General features: G+C 40.1%; 1 protein-coding gene across 3 annotated transcripts in view; it reads left to right on the top strand.

The window, feature by feature from the left end:
- The window catches only part of Cd5l (CD5 molecule like), a 42,712-nt gene extending 24,741 nt beyond the window's left edge, over positions 1-17,971 (top strand). For 2 of the 3 annotated variants that reach the window (XM_023563708.2, XM_063253461.1), the window contains exons 2-7: positions 6,169-6,306; positions 9,044-9,070; positions 12,207-12,530; positions 13,704-14,090; positions 14,724-15,038; positions 16,476-17,971. In XM_023563708.2, the coding sequence (XP_023419476.1) occupies positions 6,169-6,306; positions 9,044-9,070; positions 12,207-12,530; positions 13,704-14,090; positions 14,724-15,038; positions 16,476-16,480 (1,196 nt within the window). In that variant the 3' untranslated portion in view covers positions 16,481-17,971. The remainder of the gene's footprint in view (positions 1-6,168; positions 6,307-9,043; positions 9,071-12,206; positions 12,531-13,703; positions 14,091-14,723; positions 15,039-16,475) is intronic. The other variant, XM_063253460.1, reaches the window with a different exon arrangement.
- Positions 17,972-19,596: the final 1,625 nt, after the last annotated feature.

Below are 19,596 nucleotides of genomic sequence, written 5' to 3'. Positions count from 1 at the left end.
AGTTTTAAAATGAGATCATTAGAGCAGAACATAGTTCTGTAAGACTATCATCCATAGAGAAAGGGGTACTTGGAAGCAGATGACAGAAGAACACCATGAGAAGATACAAGAAATGGTTGAGATGGTGCATTTATAAATCAAGAAATTCCTGGAGGTTACAAGAGTCAAGAAAGGATCCTCCCATAGAGGTTTTAGAGAGAGAATGGGTCTGTTAACACCTTGATTTTGGGCTTCTAATCACCAGAATGGAGACAATAAATTTCTCTTATTTTAAGCCACTTGTCTCTGTGTATAACTGTATCTGAACTGGCCTAAATTTATCCATATCACTGTAGAGATTTTATCTTGTGTCTCTATTTGTAGATGGAACTTGTATTAGTAAATTCTATGCCACTATTTGCAACTTATTGTTATTCAGCTAACAAAGTTTTGTGTTATATACCAATAGTAATTAAAATGTTAAATCAAATATGTTTATGTTATTCATAATTCTTAATTTTTATTTTGAGATATGGTCTTACTATATATACTTCAGGCTGTCTTCAAGCTTGTGGCAATCTTTCTGCTTCAGCCTCCCAAGTGCTGGGATTATACCACCATGCCCAACAATATAAAACTTGTTCATGTTATGATTAATTGTTAATTAAAATCAATTGGCATAAATATTGATATTAAAATTACATTAATAATTATAAAATACAATAGGAACTATGAATAGAAGCTGTTATTAACTTCTTAGACTTATACCACACCATTCAAAATATACTGTTTTAACATGATACCTGGGTATTGAAAGAAAAGGATCAATAACCTCTTATCTTTATCTTCCTTCTTCCCCAAGCCAGGGACAGAGCCTGGTACACAAGAGATAATCAATACAGTAAATAGCTATGATTAAGTTAATGACACTTGACTAAAAATTCCATTACCAGCCTTGAGACTGAGAATATCCCCATTCTGCTTTTTTTCTTCCTGCTCTGTGCTTTAACCCTCTCTCATACCATTGTCATCTCTTTATTCCATTTCCCGCCAATATTCAGGAATGAGTGGCATGCTCTTGTTAATAAAACAGAGGTAAAGAGCTGAACGAAGGAAATACACTGCTTCTCAGGCCACGTGCAATAGGGATGGTGCAGACCCAGAGGAGAGGATCACAGACCCTGAAGTACAAGAATCAGGGCTGGGTAGGACAGATGACTTGTTTGGTCTCACATATTAGGAAAGTCATTGTCTCCTCGGCAAAAAAAATTGTGATTCCACATGTGTATTCCTAAGGCTAGGTAGGAAGCACCCAGGAGTAAACTGCGAGCATGACTTCTTAGGGACCTCTGGTTTTGCTGTTTGTGTAACATCCTCCACTCCAGGACAGCATGTGCAGTGATGTCCGGTAACCCCAAATCTAGATCAGATTCTCAGCCAGTTCTTTTCCTCTTTTCTCATGGCCCTGCAGTGAACCGTGTATTTCAACATTATCAGAAAAAGGACTTTTGATATGACAATTTATTCTTCATGAAATCTCCATGTACATTTAGGGCTGTCCTCTAACTCTGCTTGGGACATAGAAGAGGGGCTGGGGTAAAGCTAATACAGCTTAGATACTGAACAGCTCCCACCTGATGCTTCTGAGATGTTATCGGGTAAACTTGCTTTGCTGTCACTTTTGATTTCCCCTTGAAAAGAGGAACATGAACGTGGATTAGGCAAGATTAAGTTAAATATTTATGTAATAAAAGACGGAAATAAAAACTGATCATCCTAGCAAAAACAATTATAAATCTTGTCAACAAAATACTCAAGAAATAGACAAGGAAGGTATCTTGGTCAAGACCATGCAGTTAATAAGTGACTGAGTTGGAACTTGGTCTGTCTGTCCCCAGAGCCCAGGCTCTTGGCCTTTGTGTATCATGTCTCTGTTTAAGGATGGTTCTGGGAAAGTCCAGGAAAGGACCGGTGAGCCTTCAGGACAGAGCACCTTCAGGACTTATGGACAGTTAGCACTGTTTTTGACATAGCCAGTATGATGTAACCAGATCAGTCAGGATGACAGGGTTTCCTCGCTTTGGCTCCATTCTTTCACTGACAGCACCTGTCCTGCCTCTTGAGTCCTCATCCTGAGAACAGGGAACAGTATGGCTTTGGTGCACCTGTGAGTGAGGCCACAACCTAGATGTTCTGTCTACCCCTCAGCATCCACAGAGGTACCACACTGATAGTCACTGTTGGAACTGAAGCTCTTAGGACCTCTTTCCTGTAAGTGCTTTCCTTCAATAAACAGACCTGAGATTTGGTGATTACCTAAATGTTGGGTTGTCTATTAACAGCCCATGGATCTGAACATCTACAGGGGCAGATGGTTCATGGTCACAAGGGCTGTTAGAGACAACCCATTCTTTGTTTTTTTCTTATAGTGAGTTAAAAATGTTTCCTTGTAGTTTGCATATGTAGGTGGTGGCTTCTCCTTTCCCCCAGAACGCATTTATTCTAAATGCTTGAAGACTGTGTTCACAGGCCCTGAATTCTTATGTAACATGATTTTGAGGTTCTTCTCTTTCCTGATTGAGTCCTGAGAGGACAAAAAAGAAACAGGAGGGAATAAATGCTGTTATTCACAGACATTTACATCTGTACACATGAAAGAGCAATCAAACCCATCATCATCCTGTGTTCTGGATGGGGTACTCATAGAAAATCAGCCAAGAGGAGGTCTGGTCATTTTGGTAAACATCTCAGAATGGCATTCCCAGCCCAACCATAAAAGACAATGTCAGAAAGAGTAGAGTCAAGAGATGGTGTTTCTGTGAATCTAGAGACTCAGTGATATTGTTTGTCTGACAGTGATCTCTCATTCATGTATTCTGTGAGCCAACAATCATTTATTGAATACTAAGCACTAAGAATGGAAGGGCAAGAACTCAGATATCCTCAAATATTCTTATGGAGTCCACTGGTAGCTGTCATAGTCAATTAATTATCATAGTGGTTTCACCTTGATGTCAAGCCAGCAGGATGTAGAGGGCCTTTTGTGATAATATCCAGAGACTGTCTTCTAACTTCTGACATGTTTCTAATGTTAATGTCCTCCTAGGGCCTGAGATGTAGGTGAGTAAAGCAGTGCTAACCTAGTAAGTTTGAGGCCCTGAGTTGGATTCTTGATTTAAAAAAAAAAATAATGTCCCTCAGAGGAATATGTACTTCCACATAGCTTTGTATTTCTCCACCCTGTGCCTTCTATTTCATCTCCTTCTTCTAGATAAGTCTTTCACTGATAATCTCTGAATTGCCTAAACTGCTCTGTTTCTGAAGCTTCCCCTTTCCTCTCTTCTAGTCTTCTGGCTAAGCATCCTCTAAAATGCTGAGCACTCTCTTCCATTCTCTGAGTAACTTCCCATACATTAAACTTTCTAACACCAACCCTTACCCCAGCCCTTCCTCATTAAAAACTTTGTTCCCAGAACTTACTCCTCTTGCCCTTTCTCGCAGTCCATCTTCTGGTCTTCTCCAAGCTTTCTAACCACTTTAGTTGGTGCCTCTACTTGAAGCCCATGATAGCTGAGCCTCATATACTGGTTCTCTGAGGGTACTCTGAGAGGATCTCAAGATCACTAACTGGGCATGTTGAGGCAGCTTACAAAAGTGGATTTCCAACCTAATGGAATAAAGCTCATATTTTCACCTGACCTTACTGAGAATTCCTTCACCTCAGTGCCTGTTTCAGACCTTTGCTACATTTTAGAAGCACAATACCCCCCTCCCAACACACACACACTGTGACTACCAGGCACAGCCTAATACTTTCTGTTCAAGTCCTCCTTTGACTCTGCAGACAAGTGCAGTGATCTCCTAGTGGGCTTCCATGACTCACCAGTGGTCTGCCTCCCTTCCAATTGCCTCTTCAGCTGCAGTCAGAAAGCATCTGCTCTCAAATGCACAGCACCTTTTGGTTATTCTTGAGACTCAGGGAGCCACATCCTCTCTAGTTGGAAGAGTCCTTTTCTTTCCTTCATGTTCTTTATTCTTTTTTTATTTTAAAGAGAGAAAACAATAAAAACAATGAAACAAAATTTCAAAACAAGATAATAGGGGAGTAACAATGGTTAACACATTACATATTGTTATCTTTAAAGAAGTTGCTCAGAATACAAGACAAAGGCATGTACAATTGACCAAGCAATATTAGCACAAACATTTCTTATCAATGAACTATGAGAAATTAGTTATAATGTCTTAACTCTCATATATATATTTTTTTTTTCTTTTTCCTTCCTTCTTTTCTCCTATCACAGATTCTCCTTCCTTTTGAACAGTTTCTTTCCATTTCACAATATCTATTGTACATTTTGGATCTTATTTACTCTTTCAGCTCCCATGTTCTTTACTCTTAATAAAATATTTTGAAGTGGAAATTATTTTTGTGTTTTTTTTCTCTCTCCTTTTCTTCCACTTAATTTCCCATTTGAGATGAGGAATATATTCTCAAATCATATGGTCTGTGCTCTCCAGTGGGCTGTTTGCCTGTAGGACACATGAAGGCCTTCGGTCCCCAAGTGTAAACTCAGCTGTCACATCAGGAGGAAAATGCATAAGATCTTAGATTCCACTTGCAGTCTCATCTAGCTCAGTAGCAAAACTGCTCCTTTGAGCCTTTTCTAAATTCTGTGTCTGTCAGTGCAATGCTGCAGAATCTAGAGAGGAAGGATGTAAGTAATTATCATTTACAAACTCATTCATAACATGCTCACCATCACTCCACTAACCAATAAATCATGACCCCTGACCACCAAGCAGAATGTGAACCAGTCATTTCAAACTACCTATCGTTCCTTAAGTGGGGGTTGCTGCTTTTGTCTCTGCAGATAAATAGCAATGATTTCTTCCATTCTGATTCTCCACTCTGCTCACCTCTAACCCTTGCTCAAGGGGCCATAATCTCTCTGAAGTCATCCATGATTAGTCCCAAATAAAATAAAAGTAGCCATTTCCTCTATAATGTCTGTGGAGTCTCTTGTACTTTCCTTTCTGTAAAATGTCTTTTTGTTGTGAAGCAGTTTTTATATGCTAAGCATTATTAGATCATTTTCTTTCTGCATATGTGTGATTTTTAATTAAATATTTTGAGACAGGTGCTGGATAATTTTCCCAAACAGAGCTCAAACTTTTAGTCTTCCTGGCTCATTCTCTTCGAGTGTAGATCAAATTCTTTCATTTATCCACACGATTCTCCATCAGTCACATTGCTGGCCATTCACAGCTGCTAAAAACTTTTTTTTAGCATAATAATAAATAAATGAAAAATAGAGGATTAAAAACTAATGCTTATAATGGACCAAGTCCTGTGCTAAGTGACTGAATATTACAAAGAAGCTAAGATGTTCCCATATAGAAGAAAAATTACCCTGCTTGAAAGAACTGTGCTTGTGATAGCAAATGAAGTTGAATGCTTGGCTAAACTAGAATTGAAACTCACACACAATTTTACTTAATAATACAGCAGAGAAGTCTGAGAATAACTGAGGGTCTTGCTGCCCAATCACTGTCCATTGTACTGTGACTTGAAGGCACTTGAGTTCAGTAGTCAGGGAGTCCATCACCCCAGAGACCCATTGCCCCTCAGCTCTGATCATGGGCTCACATCAGCAAAAAACAAAGACAAAAAAAGAGTAGACCTATGATTGGACCCTTTGTTAAGCCCTGGGAAATATGGTTGGAAGGTATAAAGTGGTCTTACAGACACAGGTGAATACCTTGTCCCTGGAGTATGGCCTATAGAATGGGCCTTCTGGGCTACCTCTGTGGCTTTTATAGGCTCTAAGCACCACTTTTTAAGTAAAGTAATCCAACTTGGCCTACTTCCACAGACCCCCTTGGAGGCTAAGCATTATCTAGTTTTCTAACGAGAAACGGCCGCTTGCCTTTCCCTGTGTGAGCTGTTTCCCTTGTTTATGTAGTGAAGATGTGAAGCAGAGATGGATGGAGCTTGGCTCACAGCAGAAGCAAATCAGAACAGCCTATTTATTTTTATTTTTAATTTTAGTTTTGCTTTCATCTTCTTTCACTTCTTCTCTTCCTCTAGATTCTAAATATGCTGAATTCAGCAGATCTAACTCTGTAAGTTTTGTCTCCTGAGTCCATTGGTTACTGGGCATCTGATAGTGTTTCTGTTGCACACAGGTCTGGCCGTCTTCCTCCTCTTAGCCCACTGGAAGCCACAGCTGAATATTACTGCTCCTGGCCTACACTCGGCTTTAAATTTCAGCTTTTCACTTTCAGCTGTCCGGATCATGGCTCTGCCATTCATCTTGATCCTCGGTGAGTATCTCTGCTCCCATTGCTTTAGATTTCAGGGTTTCCTGGAAACTTTAGAAAAATCTTTTCCCTACCCATCTTCAAATATCTTTCAAGGATGGCTTTCTCCCTCATTTCCATTCTTGGAAATTCTTCTAAACCCTAAAAACTCTCTTAGTCAATCTAATTTATACTATGGTTTGATTTCCAGCTGTTTTCTATTTTTCTGTATTTGTACCAACAGAATTATGGTAGCTTATTGCATTCCCCTTTGAAATAACTATAACTACAGCACACACACACACACACACACACACACACACACACACACACATCACATGTAGTGGTGGATGCCTGTAATCCCAGAACTCTGAGGCTGAGACAGGAGTTTGAGTCCAGGCTGGGCATTTTAGTGACTTAGTGTGATATTGTCTCCAACAAACAAATAAAGAAAAACCAAATTAGAAAAGGGCTGGAGAGGTAGCTCAGTCTGAAGAGCCTGGATTTAATTCCCTCTACTTAACAGAAAGAAGACAAATGGATGCTGGTGGGAGTAGCAGGTAAAACAAGGCAGGAAAGCAGAGCTGTAAAAGTATCACCTTTCATTGGACATTTTGTCCTTCTTTCTCTGAAAAGTGATTCACATGTTTCTGTAATTTTCCCCAGTTTCTTCTTGCCTAGATTAGGCTAGAAATCATCCTAGATAATACAGAGATTTTGGAGCCAGAGAGTGCTGTGTTTCAGTCCTGTATCTTTGATTTCTTAGCTGTCTGAATTGGTAGGTTTTTATACTTCTCTGAAATCTTGTTCTTTAGTTTATGAAGTGAAAATAATGTTACATTCTTTAGAGGTTTCTTTGGAAACTTTTCATAAGATAATTAATATAGGACACCTAACGAATCTGTGAACTCTTATTCAGTCACACCCATTTTTATTGCCCTGACGATCTAGAGCAGTGGAGATGCACCTATGGCAAGCTGCAGTGAGCTATTTTTGTCACTGCAGGAGCTGAACAGTTCAACATCATGGGTGTAGGACATTGCCAGAGCCACATGGGTCTTCAGTTTAGCACTCGTACTGCAGTGTAAGGTGCTGGCTCTATCTTAAACACTCTCACATCTCCAACAGCATCTGACTAGTGCTGCCCCTCACAGAGGTTCAACTCAGCCTCTCACCTTCCTTCGAAGTTTAGCTGCTTGTGAAGTCTTTCTGGTCTGTGCCCCTGCACTTGTCCACCCCGTGAGCAGCTTCAAGTCCTGACTTGCCGTCCCTCTTTTGCACCTGCATAGTAGTCTTGGCACATTCACTTTGTGTCTCGTGTACACAGCTTTTCTGTGGAAGGCTATGCAGTTTTTCAAGTGTGGGTGAAATAACCTTAAGTTTTAGAGTTACTGACAAGGTCATGCTCAGTCTGAGGGTGGCCACACACTGAAGATTAAGGCCACGGGGTTAATGAAAAGTTATCTACCAACCAATAGATGGAAATACTCCAGGATTAACGGTTAAAATATTTGGATCTGCCTGACAAGTTCTGGGGTGGAGGTCTAAAGACACTTGCTGTTTCAGAAAAATCTTGTAAGATAGAGATATTGGGTGAGTTATATAGTTCAAAGTGCCGGAGCCTCTAGGTCTACAGGAGGTCACAGAGCTCAGGACTCTCTAGCATTAAAAGAGAGTCTAGTGGACAGAAGAGCCCAACCTGACAGAGATCCCACAGAAACAAATGAACAAACAAAATAAAAAACTCAATATTTCAGGGATGTGCTTAGTGCTTAAATCTGAGAATCTGGAACTAAATATAGTCCTGAGCTGATCCTCTAAGTCAGGTGTCAGCAAACCATATTCTATAAGCTGAGAATGGCTTTTACATTTTTTAATTGTGGAGAGAAAATGAAAAGGAAAATAATATTTAATGACACATGAAAATAAAATAAAATAAAATTTATGTGCATGATGGTTTATTGTAATGTGGCCATGTCTCTCGGTCCACAAATACATGACTGCTCATATTATGAGGGCAGACCTGAATATGAAGCCCATAATGCTTAAAATATTTACTTTCTGGCTTTCTGTAGTAAGACTTCACAGACCCTGATCTAAATGCAATGCCAATAAACACAAACTTGTTATCTAGTCTCTGCACTGTCTTGATGGTTTCCTTAGGTGCTCACAGGGGCATCTTACCAGCAGCCTCCAGTGCACTTTTCTATTGAGTTAAGAAGCTGACTCATCACCCTTCTAATTCAGGCAATTACAACCAATCAGTCTCGTTGACTAGAAAACCAAATCTACCTACACCTGGATTGAGACACAGCACATGTAAAGGGAAGGGGCCAGGTCAGTTAGCTGCAGCAGAATTGTTCTCCGAGGTTCCTGGAGCATGTGTTTTGGGAGAAGAAGGTTACAGCAGGTTCTGTAGGTACCACTCAAGCATTCTCAAAAAAGTTAGCACAAAAACTAAGATAAATTTCCATTGTTACACACTGAAATTTAAAGGTTATATATCTAGATAAAATATAATTCAAATCACTCAGAAATAATTTTTGGGTCATTGAATCTAAAATCAGGGTTTTAGTTGACATTACTGTGCATTCTAATAAATAGGTAATATTAAGGTCATTTACAGGTTATTTTATTTCATTTCAGTTACTAAATTTCTTGCCTTTAATGAAGAAGGTGGGATTCTAGAGAGTTGAATTCTTTGAATAAAGCCTTCGAGAATTATTCTATGACTTCACTCACTTCCTTTTCTCTTCCCTAGCCATTTGCCCTGGACCTGGCATCTCCGGTAAGATTTGGGGTTGGTGGAGTGGGAGGAGGGATGCCAAGAGAAAGGCTATCATGGCTCCAGGATTAAGAGAGGGGCAATTTTGAAGCTTCCTGGGCCATGGAGAAAGACTGTGGTTCAAAACAGGCCCAATAACCTCCTTTTCTGTTTCCTGTTGTGTACTATCAGTCTTATTGGGAAAAATTTCCACCTCCAAAAACCATGAAAAGGTTAATCATGATTTTACTTGCCAAGAGACCTCTTCCCACCTTCTCTCTGTGACCCAAGAAATTTAGCCAGCATCCAAATGACAGATTAGTTTTAGGGGCAGAAGGCATTTTACCCCCGTCTTAGTTACTTTCTCACCACTGAGACAAAATACCTGATAGCTTAAAGGAGGTGAGGTGTGTTTTGGCTCATGTTTCCAGGGCATAGTCAGCTGACTCCAAGGCAGACATGGCACAGTGGGCGAGCCTGTGCAGAGGACAGTTGCTCTTCTCATGGTTGCCAGAAAGTAGAGAGAGAAAGATAAAGAGATAGAGAGAAAGATAGAGACAGAATGAGAGAGAGAGAGAGAGAGAGAAAGAGAGAGAGAGAGAGAGAGAGAGAGAGAGAGAGAGAGAGAGAGAGAGAGAGACAGGAAGAAGAATATACTCTTCCAGGTCACATTTCCACTTAGCCCACCAGGCTCTGCCTCCTAAATGCAAGTCAGCTGTGCGCCCCAGGATCCAATCACTTTGGGCATACAAGAGAACTTGTGGTGACATTTCAGATCCTCTGAGGGCATAACTGAAGAATAAAATTCCTTTTGTCCTGCTGGTTAAAAATAGATCTGCCTGACAACCTTACTGGTACCTGTAAAGTGGAAATATATCTGCTTCTGTGCAGCTTATGGTTTGATCAACAGAGGGCAGAATGGATTTCAGCCTGTTTGTCTTTGTGTCAATTTCACCCCCAAGAAGAGGGTGGGGCTGCGCAGATAGAATGAGGAAGGAGAGAAAGAGGAAGACTTTGGGTGGTCCAAACCCAAGGAGAGACTTTGGGAATTAGTGTTTCTTCTACCTACACATCCAATGTCTCACTTGATGTCAGAGCGTTACCTACAAGCTGCTCTTGGTGTGGAAAATTCTTGATGAATACAATTTGATTCCTTAAAGATGCTGCTTCTAAGATCTTAACCCCATACTCAGATTAGTTTTTTTTTTGTTTTGTTTTCTTTTGTTTTGCCGGCAGGGCTATCAATTAATTCAATGCAGGCAGGCAACCACTTTCTTTATAGCCTCTCTACTCTGCAGGAGGTTGCTCCTTTGGGTCCTTTTCTTAAGCCCTTTGATAATAAAGTAAGCTAAAGACACTGCCAAGGACATGTTTGCCCCTTAGGACAACCTTCTCTTCACCCTTTGCCTTTCACAATTTTTCTCAGCTTTCTATTCCCTTAGGCTAAATTTCTTTTACAATAATTTTGTTTCTTTTTTTGCTTATTTCTTTCTTCTTGGGAACTGCCCTAGTTGTCTACTCCGTTCCCATCTTCTTCATTAAAGGCAAGAAGTTTAGTAACTGAAATGAAATAAAATAATCTGTAAATGACCTTAATATTAACTATTTATTAGAATGCACAGTAGTGTCAACTAAAACTCTGATTTTAGATTCAGTGACCCAAAAATTATTTCTTTGTGATTTTAACTACATTTTATCCAGATATATAACCTTTAAATTTCAGTGTGTAACAATGGCAATTTATCTTAGCTTTTGTGGTAAAATCTTCAGTTTCTATCTCTAGTCTCTATTCTTTGTATTGCCCTCACCCCGAAAAATGAAGAAAGGAAGCAAATAAGTTAACCAAACATAAACTTCTCAATGCATTTTAAAATCAGCCAGATTTCCCATTCAATCACTGTTCCTGGTTGATTTCAAGTTTGGGGAAATTTGTGCAGAGCTGAACAAGGGAATAGTGGGAAATCAGGAGTCACATTCCATTCATGCTGGCATCTGAGTCATTCCACGTGGTTCAGCGTGTTCACATCTCATGAGAACACAGACCACTAGCCTAACTGTGGCCTTTCCTTGGTGTGCCAGGCCTTTCTTAGCTAACTGTTCAACTGTAAAAAACAGTGGCAAATTCAGCTCTCTGCTGCACTGCTGTCAGGCTCCAGTACATTTGCTGAGATTGTCTCAAGCATTTTGAGGGCATAAATCATGAGTTTGCTCACGATTGTTCTTTGAGTTCACAACACAATGTCTGAGACATACTGCATGTTCAACAAATGTTTATTGTTTGATGGACTCTTCCTTAGTCTGCACAGCCATCTGCACCCCACTTCTATCTTTGCAGGCGAGAGAGAATTTGTTAGTTTTTCCGTACTCATAATTCAAATCAAAAAACAGAACCAAGTCTTTGATTCTCCAAAATGTGTCTGCAGGCTCTATGATACTTCTTTGTTACTTCCCAGAATCTTCTACTGAAATTATTTGGGTTCTGAGACTGTAAAGCTCTGACTGTTCCCTTGATTTGTGCTTTTTGTGTTTCTTCTGAGCCAGGTACTTGGACAAGAGATATTGCCATACGAAGCAGCAAGAGTGGGTAGGATTGGGTCAATGACAGTGGAGAGAGTGAAGTTGTTCAGTTAAATTATGTAATTATATTCAGGCGAAACTATGTAAATTATGCTTCAGTCTGGCTACTGCAGAGAGTCAATCATTAGATGTGATCTTTATACCTATGTTCTGTCCTGGTGCTTCTGTTATCAAACAGTATAACTGCAGGGCTATCATTTCCATGAAAGTCTTTTCCCTCATCTATGATGGGGTAGTCAGTAGCTGTGATTGTTTGTACTGGCCTTTCTAATTCTGACCACCAGAGTCTAAAAATTCTACTGCATCAATCAATCTCTTTCTCTTAATATGAAAAAGCCAGCACTAACATCTAGGTGTCCTGAAGTGGAGTGTCTTCAGTAGAGTGTAACGAAATATGTAGTAGAATCAGAGCTCAGAGATGGAGTTCTAGAGCTCCTTTCTCCTTCTTCAACCTTTCCTTTTTAGTTCTCTAGCTTGTCATGTCATGTTGTCATGGGGTATCCAAGACTGACTGAGTAAGTACATCTCTGATCATGCACTGAACTCCTCCCAGGTCTCCAGCTGATACTCTGTCTTTTTGCAGGAACTTCACCCAGAGTACGACTGGTGGGAGGTCCCCACCACTGTGAAGGGCGAGTGGAAGTGGAATGGGATGGCCAGTGGGGCACAGTGTGTGATGATGGCTGGGGCCTGGAGGATGTGGCTGTGGTGTGCCGGGAGCTGGGCTGTGGAACAGCCAAGAAATCTCCTAGTGGTACTATGTATGAGCCTTTGGCAGAAAAGAATCAGCCTGTCCTCAGCCAAAATGTCAATTGCAATGGGATGGAAGACACACTGGCTGAATGCGAGCAAGATAAAGATGTTTTTAATTGTGGACATGAAGAGGATGCTGGGGCATCATGTGAGAGTAAGTATGGTAGGGCTCAAGGACCATCTACGCTGCCCATAGCCTGCATAGCCGCTTCTCCTGTTCTTCATTCCCTGTCATGGGCTTTCACACCCTGGCTAGTCGGCTCTTCATCGCATCTCACACTTCCTCAATTGTGAGCCCTGGAGATAATAATACTTTCACTTGGAATTTTTATTCCTACTGATGTTTTTCTTTTAGTTTCAATCTATACAAGAATATATTTCTCTTATTTAAACACATGAAAACAAACAGATAGCACAACTAAACATCCATTTAATGATATATCCTATGTCCGAGGTGGAGTTCTAACTTTCCTCTAGAAAAGAAATGAACTCACAAGGTGTAATATGTGTTTTTTGGGTAGTTTTAGTTCTCATAGAATCTACAGTCTTGTCAAGTAGGCAAGAGAAGGTCACAAGAAAACAGCACAATCTCATGGAGTTAGTTAGATAGATGGTAGATAGACTGATACATACATATGCAGACCTGTATTCTTTTAGCTTTCTCTATATATTTGCTTTACAAATTTAATAACAATTTCTCCCTTTGTGTATTCTTTCCCTTTCATTAGACTGCAATGTTCCCTCCGACAGAATTTCTGAGGAAAAAAATTACTTTTGTCCTAATGCTAGTCTGATACTTTTTATTTTTATTTTTTTGCTACTGAGAATCGAACTCAGGATCTTGCACTTGCCAGGCAGGCACTGTGCTGCTAAGCTATATCCCTAGCCTTCTGCTCTCATTCTTATTTCTTAGAAAGGTTGAGGATTGGTTAATGTCAACATTGAATTAGAATATTTTTGATCTTTTATGTTTACATGAATAGATACAAAGATTCATGTGTATCTATTGTATAGATTATACTGCCTCGAATGAACTGTCACATGAAGAACTGAGGAACAATGGAATGAATGTGAAAATAATTAGACAAATTCAAATGCTACAGAAGTCCTAATGATTCAGCCTGACATTGAGAAACATTCACTTCACTGATTCATTCATCCATTCTCTTGACAAGTATCTGTCAGGCTGCGCTCAGTCTCTAGGGGCTCTCTAAGGTACATGATACTGAACACAAAGAACTGAGCCATGTATACCTTGGGGACCCCTTTTTCTGAGAAGACCATATTCTTGCAAAAAACCACACATCTTGGATTTGTTTCTCCACAGTGCCAGGAAGCTCTTCCACTTCAGAGCTAGAAAGCTCCTCCACAGTCCCAGAGATCCCTTTCTTCCTGGTCCCAAAGAGTGTGCGGCTAGTCGATGGCCCTGGACACTGTGCTGGGCGAGTGGAGGTGCAGCATGAAGGCCAGTGGAGCACTGCGTGCAAAAGAGGATGGAACCTCCAGGCGGCCAAGGTGTTGTGTCGGCAGCTGGGATGCGGGAGGGCCCTGATCGCCCGAAGACAATGCAACAAGACCATCCAGGATCAAGTGTCCATCTGGATGAGCAAGATCAAATGCTCAGGACAAGAAGCCACCATTCAGGACTGTGATTCTGGGCCTTTAAAGAGGAACAGCTGTAGCCATTATGATGACACATGGGTAGAATGCGAAGGTAACAGAAGATGATGCTTATTTATCTGGAGACTAGGCTCATTTATGGAAATAATTTTTAAATGGAATCTCATTCAAATAATATATGCAGCTACTCATGCACCAATGGACCAACCAGCCAAACTTATTTAAATATGTAGATTGTCGGCTGTCTTATATTTTAAATGGGTATAATGATAATAACTGACTTTGTATGAAGCCATCTAAGCAATATTATGTACTACATTAAAGTTAACTGCACTTTATTGAATTTTGTAAAGACAGGGTACATCACCCAGCCCCTCTGTTGAGTACTCTAGTTTTTAAAAGCTATTAGGGCATAATTTGTAAAAGGAGATAAAAAAAGAATTAAGATGTGTTATATGTACCAATTCCCTATGATGCATATAATCATTACATACTTCAAATATGCACTGATAAAAAAGATTGGTAAAATAGATGAGAAGGTAGAAAGATCCATCCAGGAAACAGACTGAGCCTTAGAGTTTGAAAACTGCTGAAGACCAATCACAGAAACACAAGTGGAAAGTTTCAGATGTGTTGTTGGGTTTTGCAGAAGGACCTTGCAAATGGTCTTATTTTTCCCCCTTTCCCTTTCTCTTTCCAACTTTCAACTTTCTTCTCCATGCTCCAGATGCCTGTGAGCTGAAGCTGGTAGGAGGAGACAGCATGTGCTCTGGGCGACTAGAAGTACTACATAAGGACAAATGGGGCACTGTCTGTGATGACAATTGGGGAGACTTGGAAGACCAAGTGGTATGCAAGCAACTGGGCTGTGGAAAGCCCCTTGTTTCACCCTCCAGGAAAAGATATGCTCCTGGGGCTGGCCGCATCTGGCTGGATGATGTTCGTTGCTCAGGGAAGGAGCAGTCCCTCGACCAGTGCAAGCACAGGGTTTGGGGGTATCATGACTGTGACCACAAGGAAGATGTAGGTGTGACCTGCTCAGGTAAGTCCTACTGATAGAGTTCACAAGAGCTAGCATGGGGGGTGATGGCAGAAGAGCAGGTGGTTGAGTGGATTCTGGGTATAAGGGTAGCTCTACCAGGCTCAGGGTCTCCCACAACCATTCCTTGCTTCATGTGTACTTCCAGATACAGGTCTGAGGGATTCTAATAGAGTTATTTTTTCTGGAGGAATTTATAGGGAGATAATAAACAACATACAACTAGTGACTGTAAGAATAAAAGAAGTTTTGATAATTATTGATCAATGTCTGTTTGTTAAATTTGAAGAGAACAAGATTCAGAGAAAACAAGCCACTTTCCAAAACTAGAAAGCTTGCCTTCAAATCGTATACCAGAACTGTAATGATCAGTCTCTATTTTTAATCCAAATTTAGCTTTCTTAGATGATCTTTAAGCCCTTAGTTTGTCATTCCCCAGATTTTATTCTCAGTGTGTGTGGATGCTATGGTAGGGAGATCCATGAGAGTCATCAAAAGAACAGGACATCAACCCTGAACCTCAGACCTCTCCAGGGGAATGGAGGAAGAAGCTCCCTCTCAACTTGGGCTAGGAAGTCCAAGGATGGCTCCTGGATGGCTGGCTCAGGGAAGCTGCTGGTCTGAAGCCCAGCTGCAGAATTAAGGCCAGTGCAGTTTTTTGCCAGGCTCTTTGATTGAACAACCAACTGGTAAGCAACTAACTGATAAATAACTGGTATAAAACCAGGTATTTAACCAAAAATGTGGGAGCAGTTAATGTTGAGGAAAGCATAAATTGAGGGATAAAAGACCAGGTTTTAAATCCTGCTGTTGCTTCTTTGTAGCCATATAATCCTACATCATTACATGATTACTTTGAACCTCAACATTTTCATCTGTAAAATAGGAAGACATTTGTCTCACTCACCTTCACAATTTCTGTGAAAGTTTGAGGGTAGTCTGTGAGTTCTGCATCTGTGGATTCAGCCACTCACTCAATGAAAATAAATGTTTGAAAAAAAATCACACTTGTATTAAATATATATAGACTTTTATCTTTTTTCTCTTAGAAATATAATGTAACAGTATTTGCATAGCATTTACCTAGAACTGAGGTGCACAGGAGGTTGTAGGTGCTATAAATAAATACAGTGTCCCTTTATGTAGGGGACTTGGACATCTGTGCATTTTTTGGTGTCCTCAGAAGTCCTGGGCACCAATTTTCTGTGGATACAGAGGAACGGCTGTAGTGTTTGTGACTTACACAGGAACTGGTTGAATAAGTTGCTGGCATGTGAGACAGGATTTTCACCTGGCTCACATCCATGTAGGATATGTATGTCTCCTAAGCTATTTCCTATTCTGGACAGCAATCTGCTCCCTTCTTCAAGTTAGCTTGAATGGAATAATTCCTTGCAAATCGACCCTAATCCTTAAATCATTTTTCTTTTCTTTTTACAGAATAATATCCTGGCCATCTTGATGTTTTACCTGGCCTCTGGGGGCCTTGTATGTCCCCTGGATGTTCATCTGAACCCTAATTATTCTAGCATCAAATTGGACCCCCACTTCTGCCACCACTTCCTCTGCCACTCAGGAATTTTAACTCTGCGCTTAGATCTTGATCTAGGGACAAGAACCTGTTCATTGTTGCCAGGACATAGCAGCTGTTGAATTCTCTTTTTGAAGAAAATGAGCCTTCCTTTGTCCTTGCTTACCCTGACTGCTTTGCACTGTTTGTGGCCTCTATTGTCTCTTCCCACCTGCCTGCTATCCGCAGGCCTGCCTCTTGGACCAGATATATAATCCACTGTTAAGGAAATACCAGTGTCTGTAAACCACATCAAAGGAAAGAAACCTCAAAAAGAACATTTTAAAGGACATATGAGTAGATGAGTTTTTGGAATCTGAGAAAATGGAATCTTTATGAACCCTTGTTGTCAATCTTTAGCTGATCACAGCAAATAATACCACCTCATTGTTTTGCTATTTCTTGGGGAAGGTAGACTACTCCTTCAGCCTCAGAGCAATGTTCTCTAGCTCCAGGATTTTCTGGGACACATAGTAAAAAATGTTTTTCCTCTGAGTATTCTAGTAAACTATCTTTCTTGTCCACTTCTGTGCCACCAGACAACATGGTTGGCATTTAACAAAAGTAATCTCACAAATGCATTTTACTTTATCCAAAGAAAAGTGTATTTGTTAATGAGAAAAGGTCAGGAGAGAGGTAGAAAGTGACTGGGAGGACTACAGTTGTATCTCATGGTACTCAGAAAGTATTATTTTCATTTTATCAACAGAGACTTTGGAGCCTATAAATTTTAGGCAAGATAGAATGAGACTTAAGAGAGAATTGAAATTTACTTGTAAATCTCAACAACTTTAGATTCTGAAATTAAGCTGATGCTAATACTAGGGTTAGCTTTACGCTAATAAATTGGATCTTGCAATTTCAACAGTTGCCTGTATGAGATGCTCTTTTTTCTCACTGGGAAACAAGTATGTCAGCTCATCAGTGAGGAGATTTTGGACAGGATTAGCTACAAGAAAACCTGCCAGCAAGTACAACCATATGTATAGTACAACTCTTCTCTGGGTAGGGAATTTCTTTTCATTTCCTGTTCCATTAATTCTGCCATTCTTGTTTTCCTTTTTACAAAATCACCTTATATTTTTTATTACCATGTATTAATTGTGCTTATTAGTGGGGCTCAGTGTGACATTTCAACACATGCATATGGTAGGCATGGACCAAATCCAACCTTTCTTTATTTACCCTGCCCTCTTCCATTCTTCCCTAGCTCTAGTTATCATTATTGTATATTTAGATGTATTTTTATTCAGTTTCCATATGTGTGAGAGAGAATGTGATACTTTTCTATGCTTGACTTGTTTCAGTTGACCTAATCTCTGCTTACATTTAGGATTTATGGCTAAATAAAATTTCAGTGTCTGTATATGCACCACATTTTTTTTATTCACTGATTTGTGAATGGATACCTAGGCTGACTTCATATCTTAGCTGTTGTAGCAGCTCATATGAATACTAGTAATTTTTTAAGCAATGAAGTCTTTTTACTAAGGCATGTACATTGTTTTTTAGATATAATGGCATTGCATACTTAATAGGTCACAGTGTAGTGTAAACATAACTTTTACATGCACTGGGAAACCAAGACAATTCATATGACTCTCTTTATTGTTCATATAGGGGGATGAAACTCCCAACCTACTACTCGTTCAGTACAAGAATTTGTGGTCTCTAAAATCAAAGAATGAATTTTAGGAACAACAAAGCTTAAGAGCAAAATATATTTATTGAGAGAAAAAAAGCTTATATCTGAGGGACAGAAGGCGTCCCAAGTGGGTTGCCAAAGACTCTGTCTTTTTAGGGATTTTTGTAGAGCAAAACCATGAGATAATATGGGTCCAAAACGGGAACTTGCAAGGAAGTCATAAGGTGGGACAGAACTGTGGTCAACAAATAAGATTAATTGCTCAGGTAAAATTGATTAAATTGGGCACAAATGGGGAAGTGAGTCATGCAGCGAGAGGGCATGCTTAAAGAGCAGTGACTCTTCCCATAGGGATTTAGGATGGTGGCTCCTGGCTTTCTCAGGGTGATAGAGACCTATTTAGAATACCAGCTCTTAGGATGTAGCTGTATTTGTTTAATCTTTTGTCTTGAGGTCGGCGCACACTGTGTCTGTCTCTGTCATAGTTGCAAGGTACCTCATCTTCTGCACTGGCTTCTTTGAGGACCTAGCCCTGTCTGACTGCCTATAATATTTCTATCTAACTCAGTTGCCTGTAATCTTGTGATTTGTGCTTTATTGCTGTTATCTGAAAGTGATCCCTCAGTATCACAGAAGTATGCCTGTACTCTCTCCTCTAGCAACCCTTGTGCTCACACAGGCTGTCTCTTCTCAAGCACACAAAGTTTACTGACTTCTGGTAAATCTTTCAGAGGAGTAGGTTTTGGGGAGGGAAACTGTCAGACGCTCTGTTGAGCTTACTGAATCTGATACATATTAAATTTCTACATAGACATGTTCATTAAAAGTTTAGTGGAGATTTCTGGCTCTGGAGATATAGTCTGAAAATCACTGCATATGTGTAATATCCAAAGCCATGAGACTATTGGTTCTGTCACAAGAAAATGATTGAGGTTGAATAAGAGAGGAGATCCAAGGACTGGACCCGACTGTGCCACATTTAGCTTGGATTTCCCTGGAACAAGGACTCAGGTGCAAATTGTTTACTGAGTGCTAAAACCAGGAAACACTTGTGAAGGAGTCAAAAAGTGAGTTGGAAAGGGAGAAAATCCAATGAAGTAAGAATTAATGAGCTGGTTACTGCTATGGGTGACTGGGTTACCTTTCCGCTGGGAATTTTCTCATACGTTGTGTATACAAACTATTTCAAAATGAATATGCCACTGGCTCTTCGGGGTCTCCAGCTTGCAGACAGCAGGTTCTGGACCTTTCCAACCTCCATAATTATGTGAGCAACTTCATAAGGATAAAATATATGTAGACACATAATAAGGTCAATAGGAAGGTACAACCATTCACTCTAGGTG

This window comes from Cavia porcellus, unplaced genomic scaffold (assembly GCF_034190915.1).
Source record: "Cavia porcellus strain 051 isolate PalLab524CR breed Dunkin Hartley unplaced genomic scaffold, mCavPor4.1 scaffold_7, whole genome shotgun sequence".
Lineage (NCBI taxonomy): Eukaryota > Metazoa > Chordata > Mammalia > Rodentia > Caviidae > Cavia > Cavia porcellus.
This window is presented reverse-complemented; position numbering and strand designations above follow the sequence as displayed.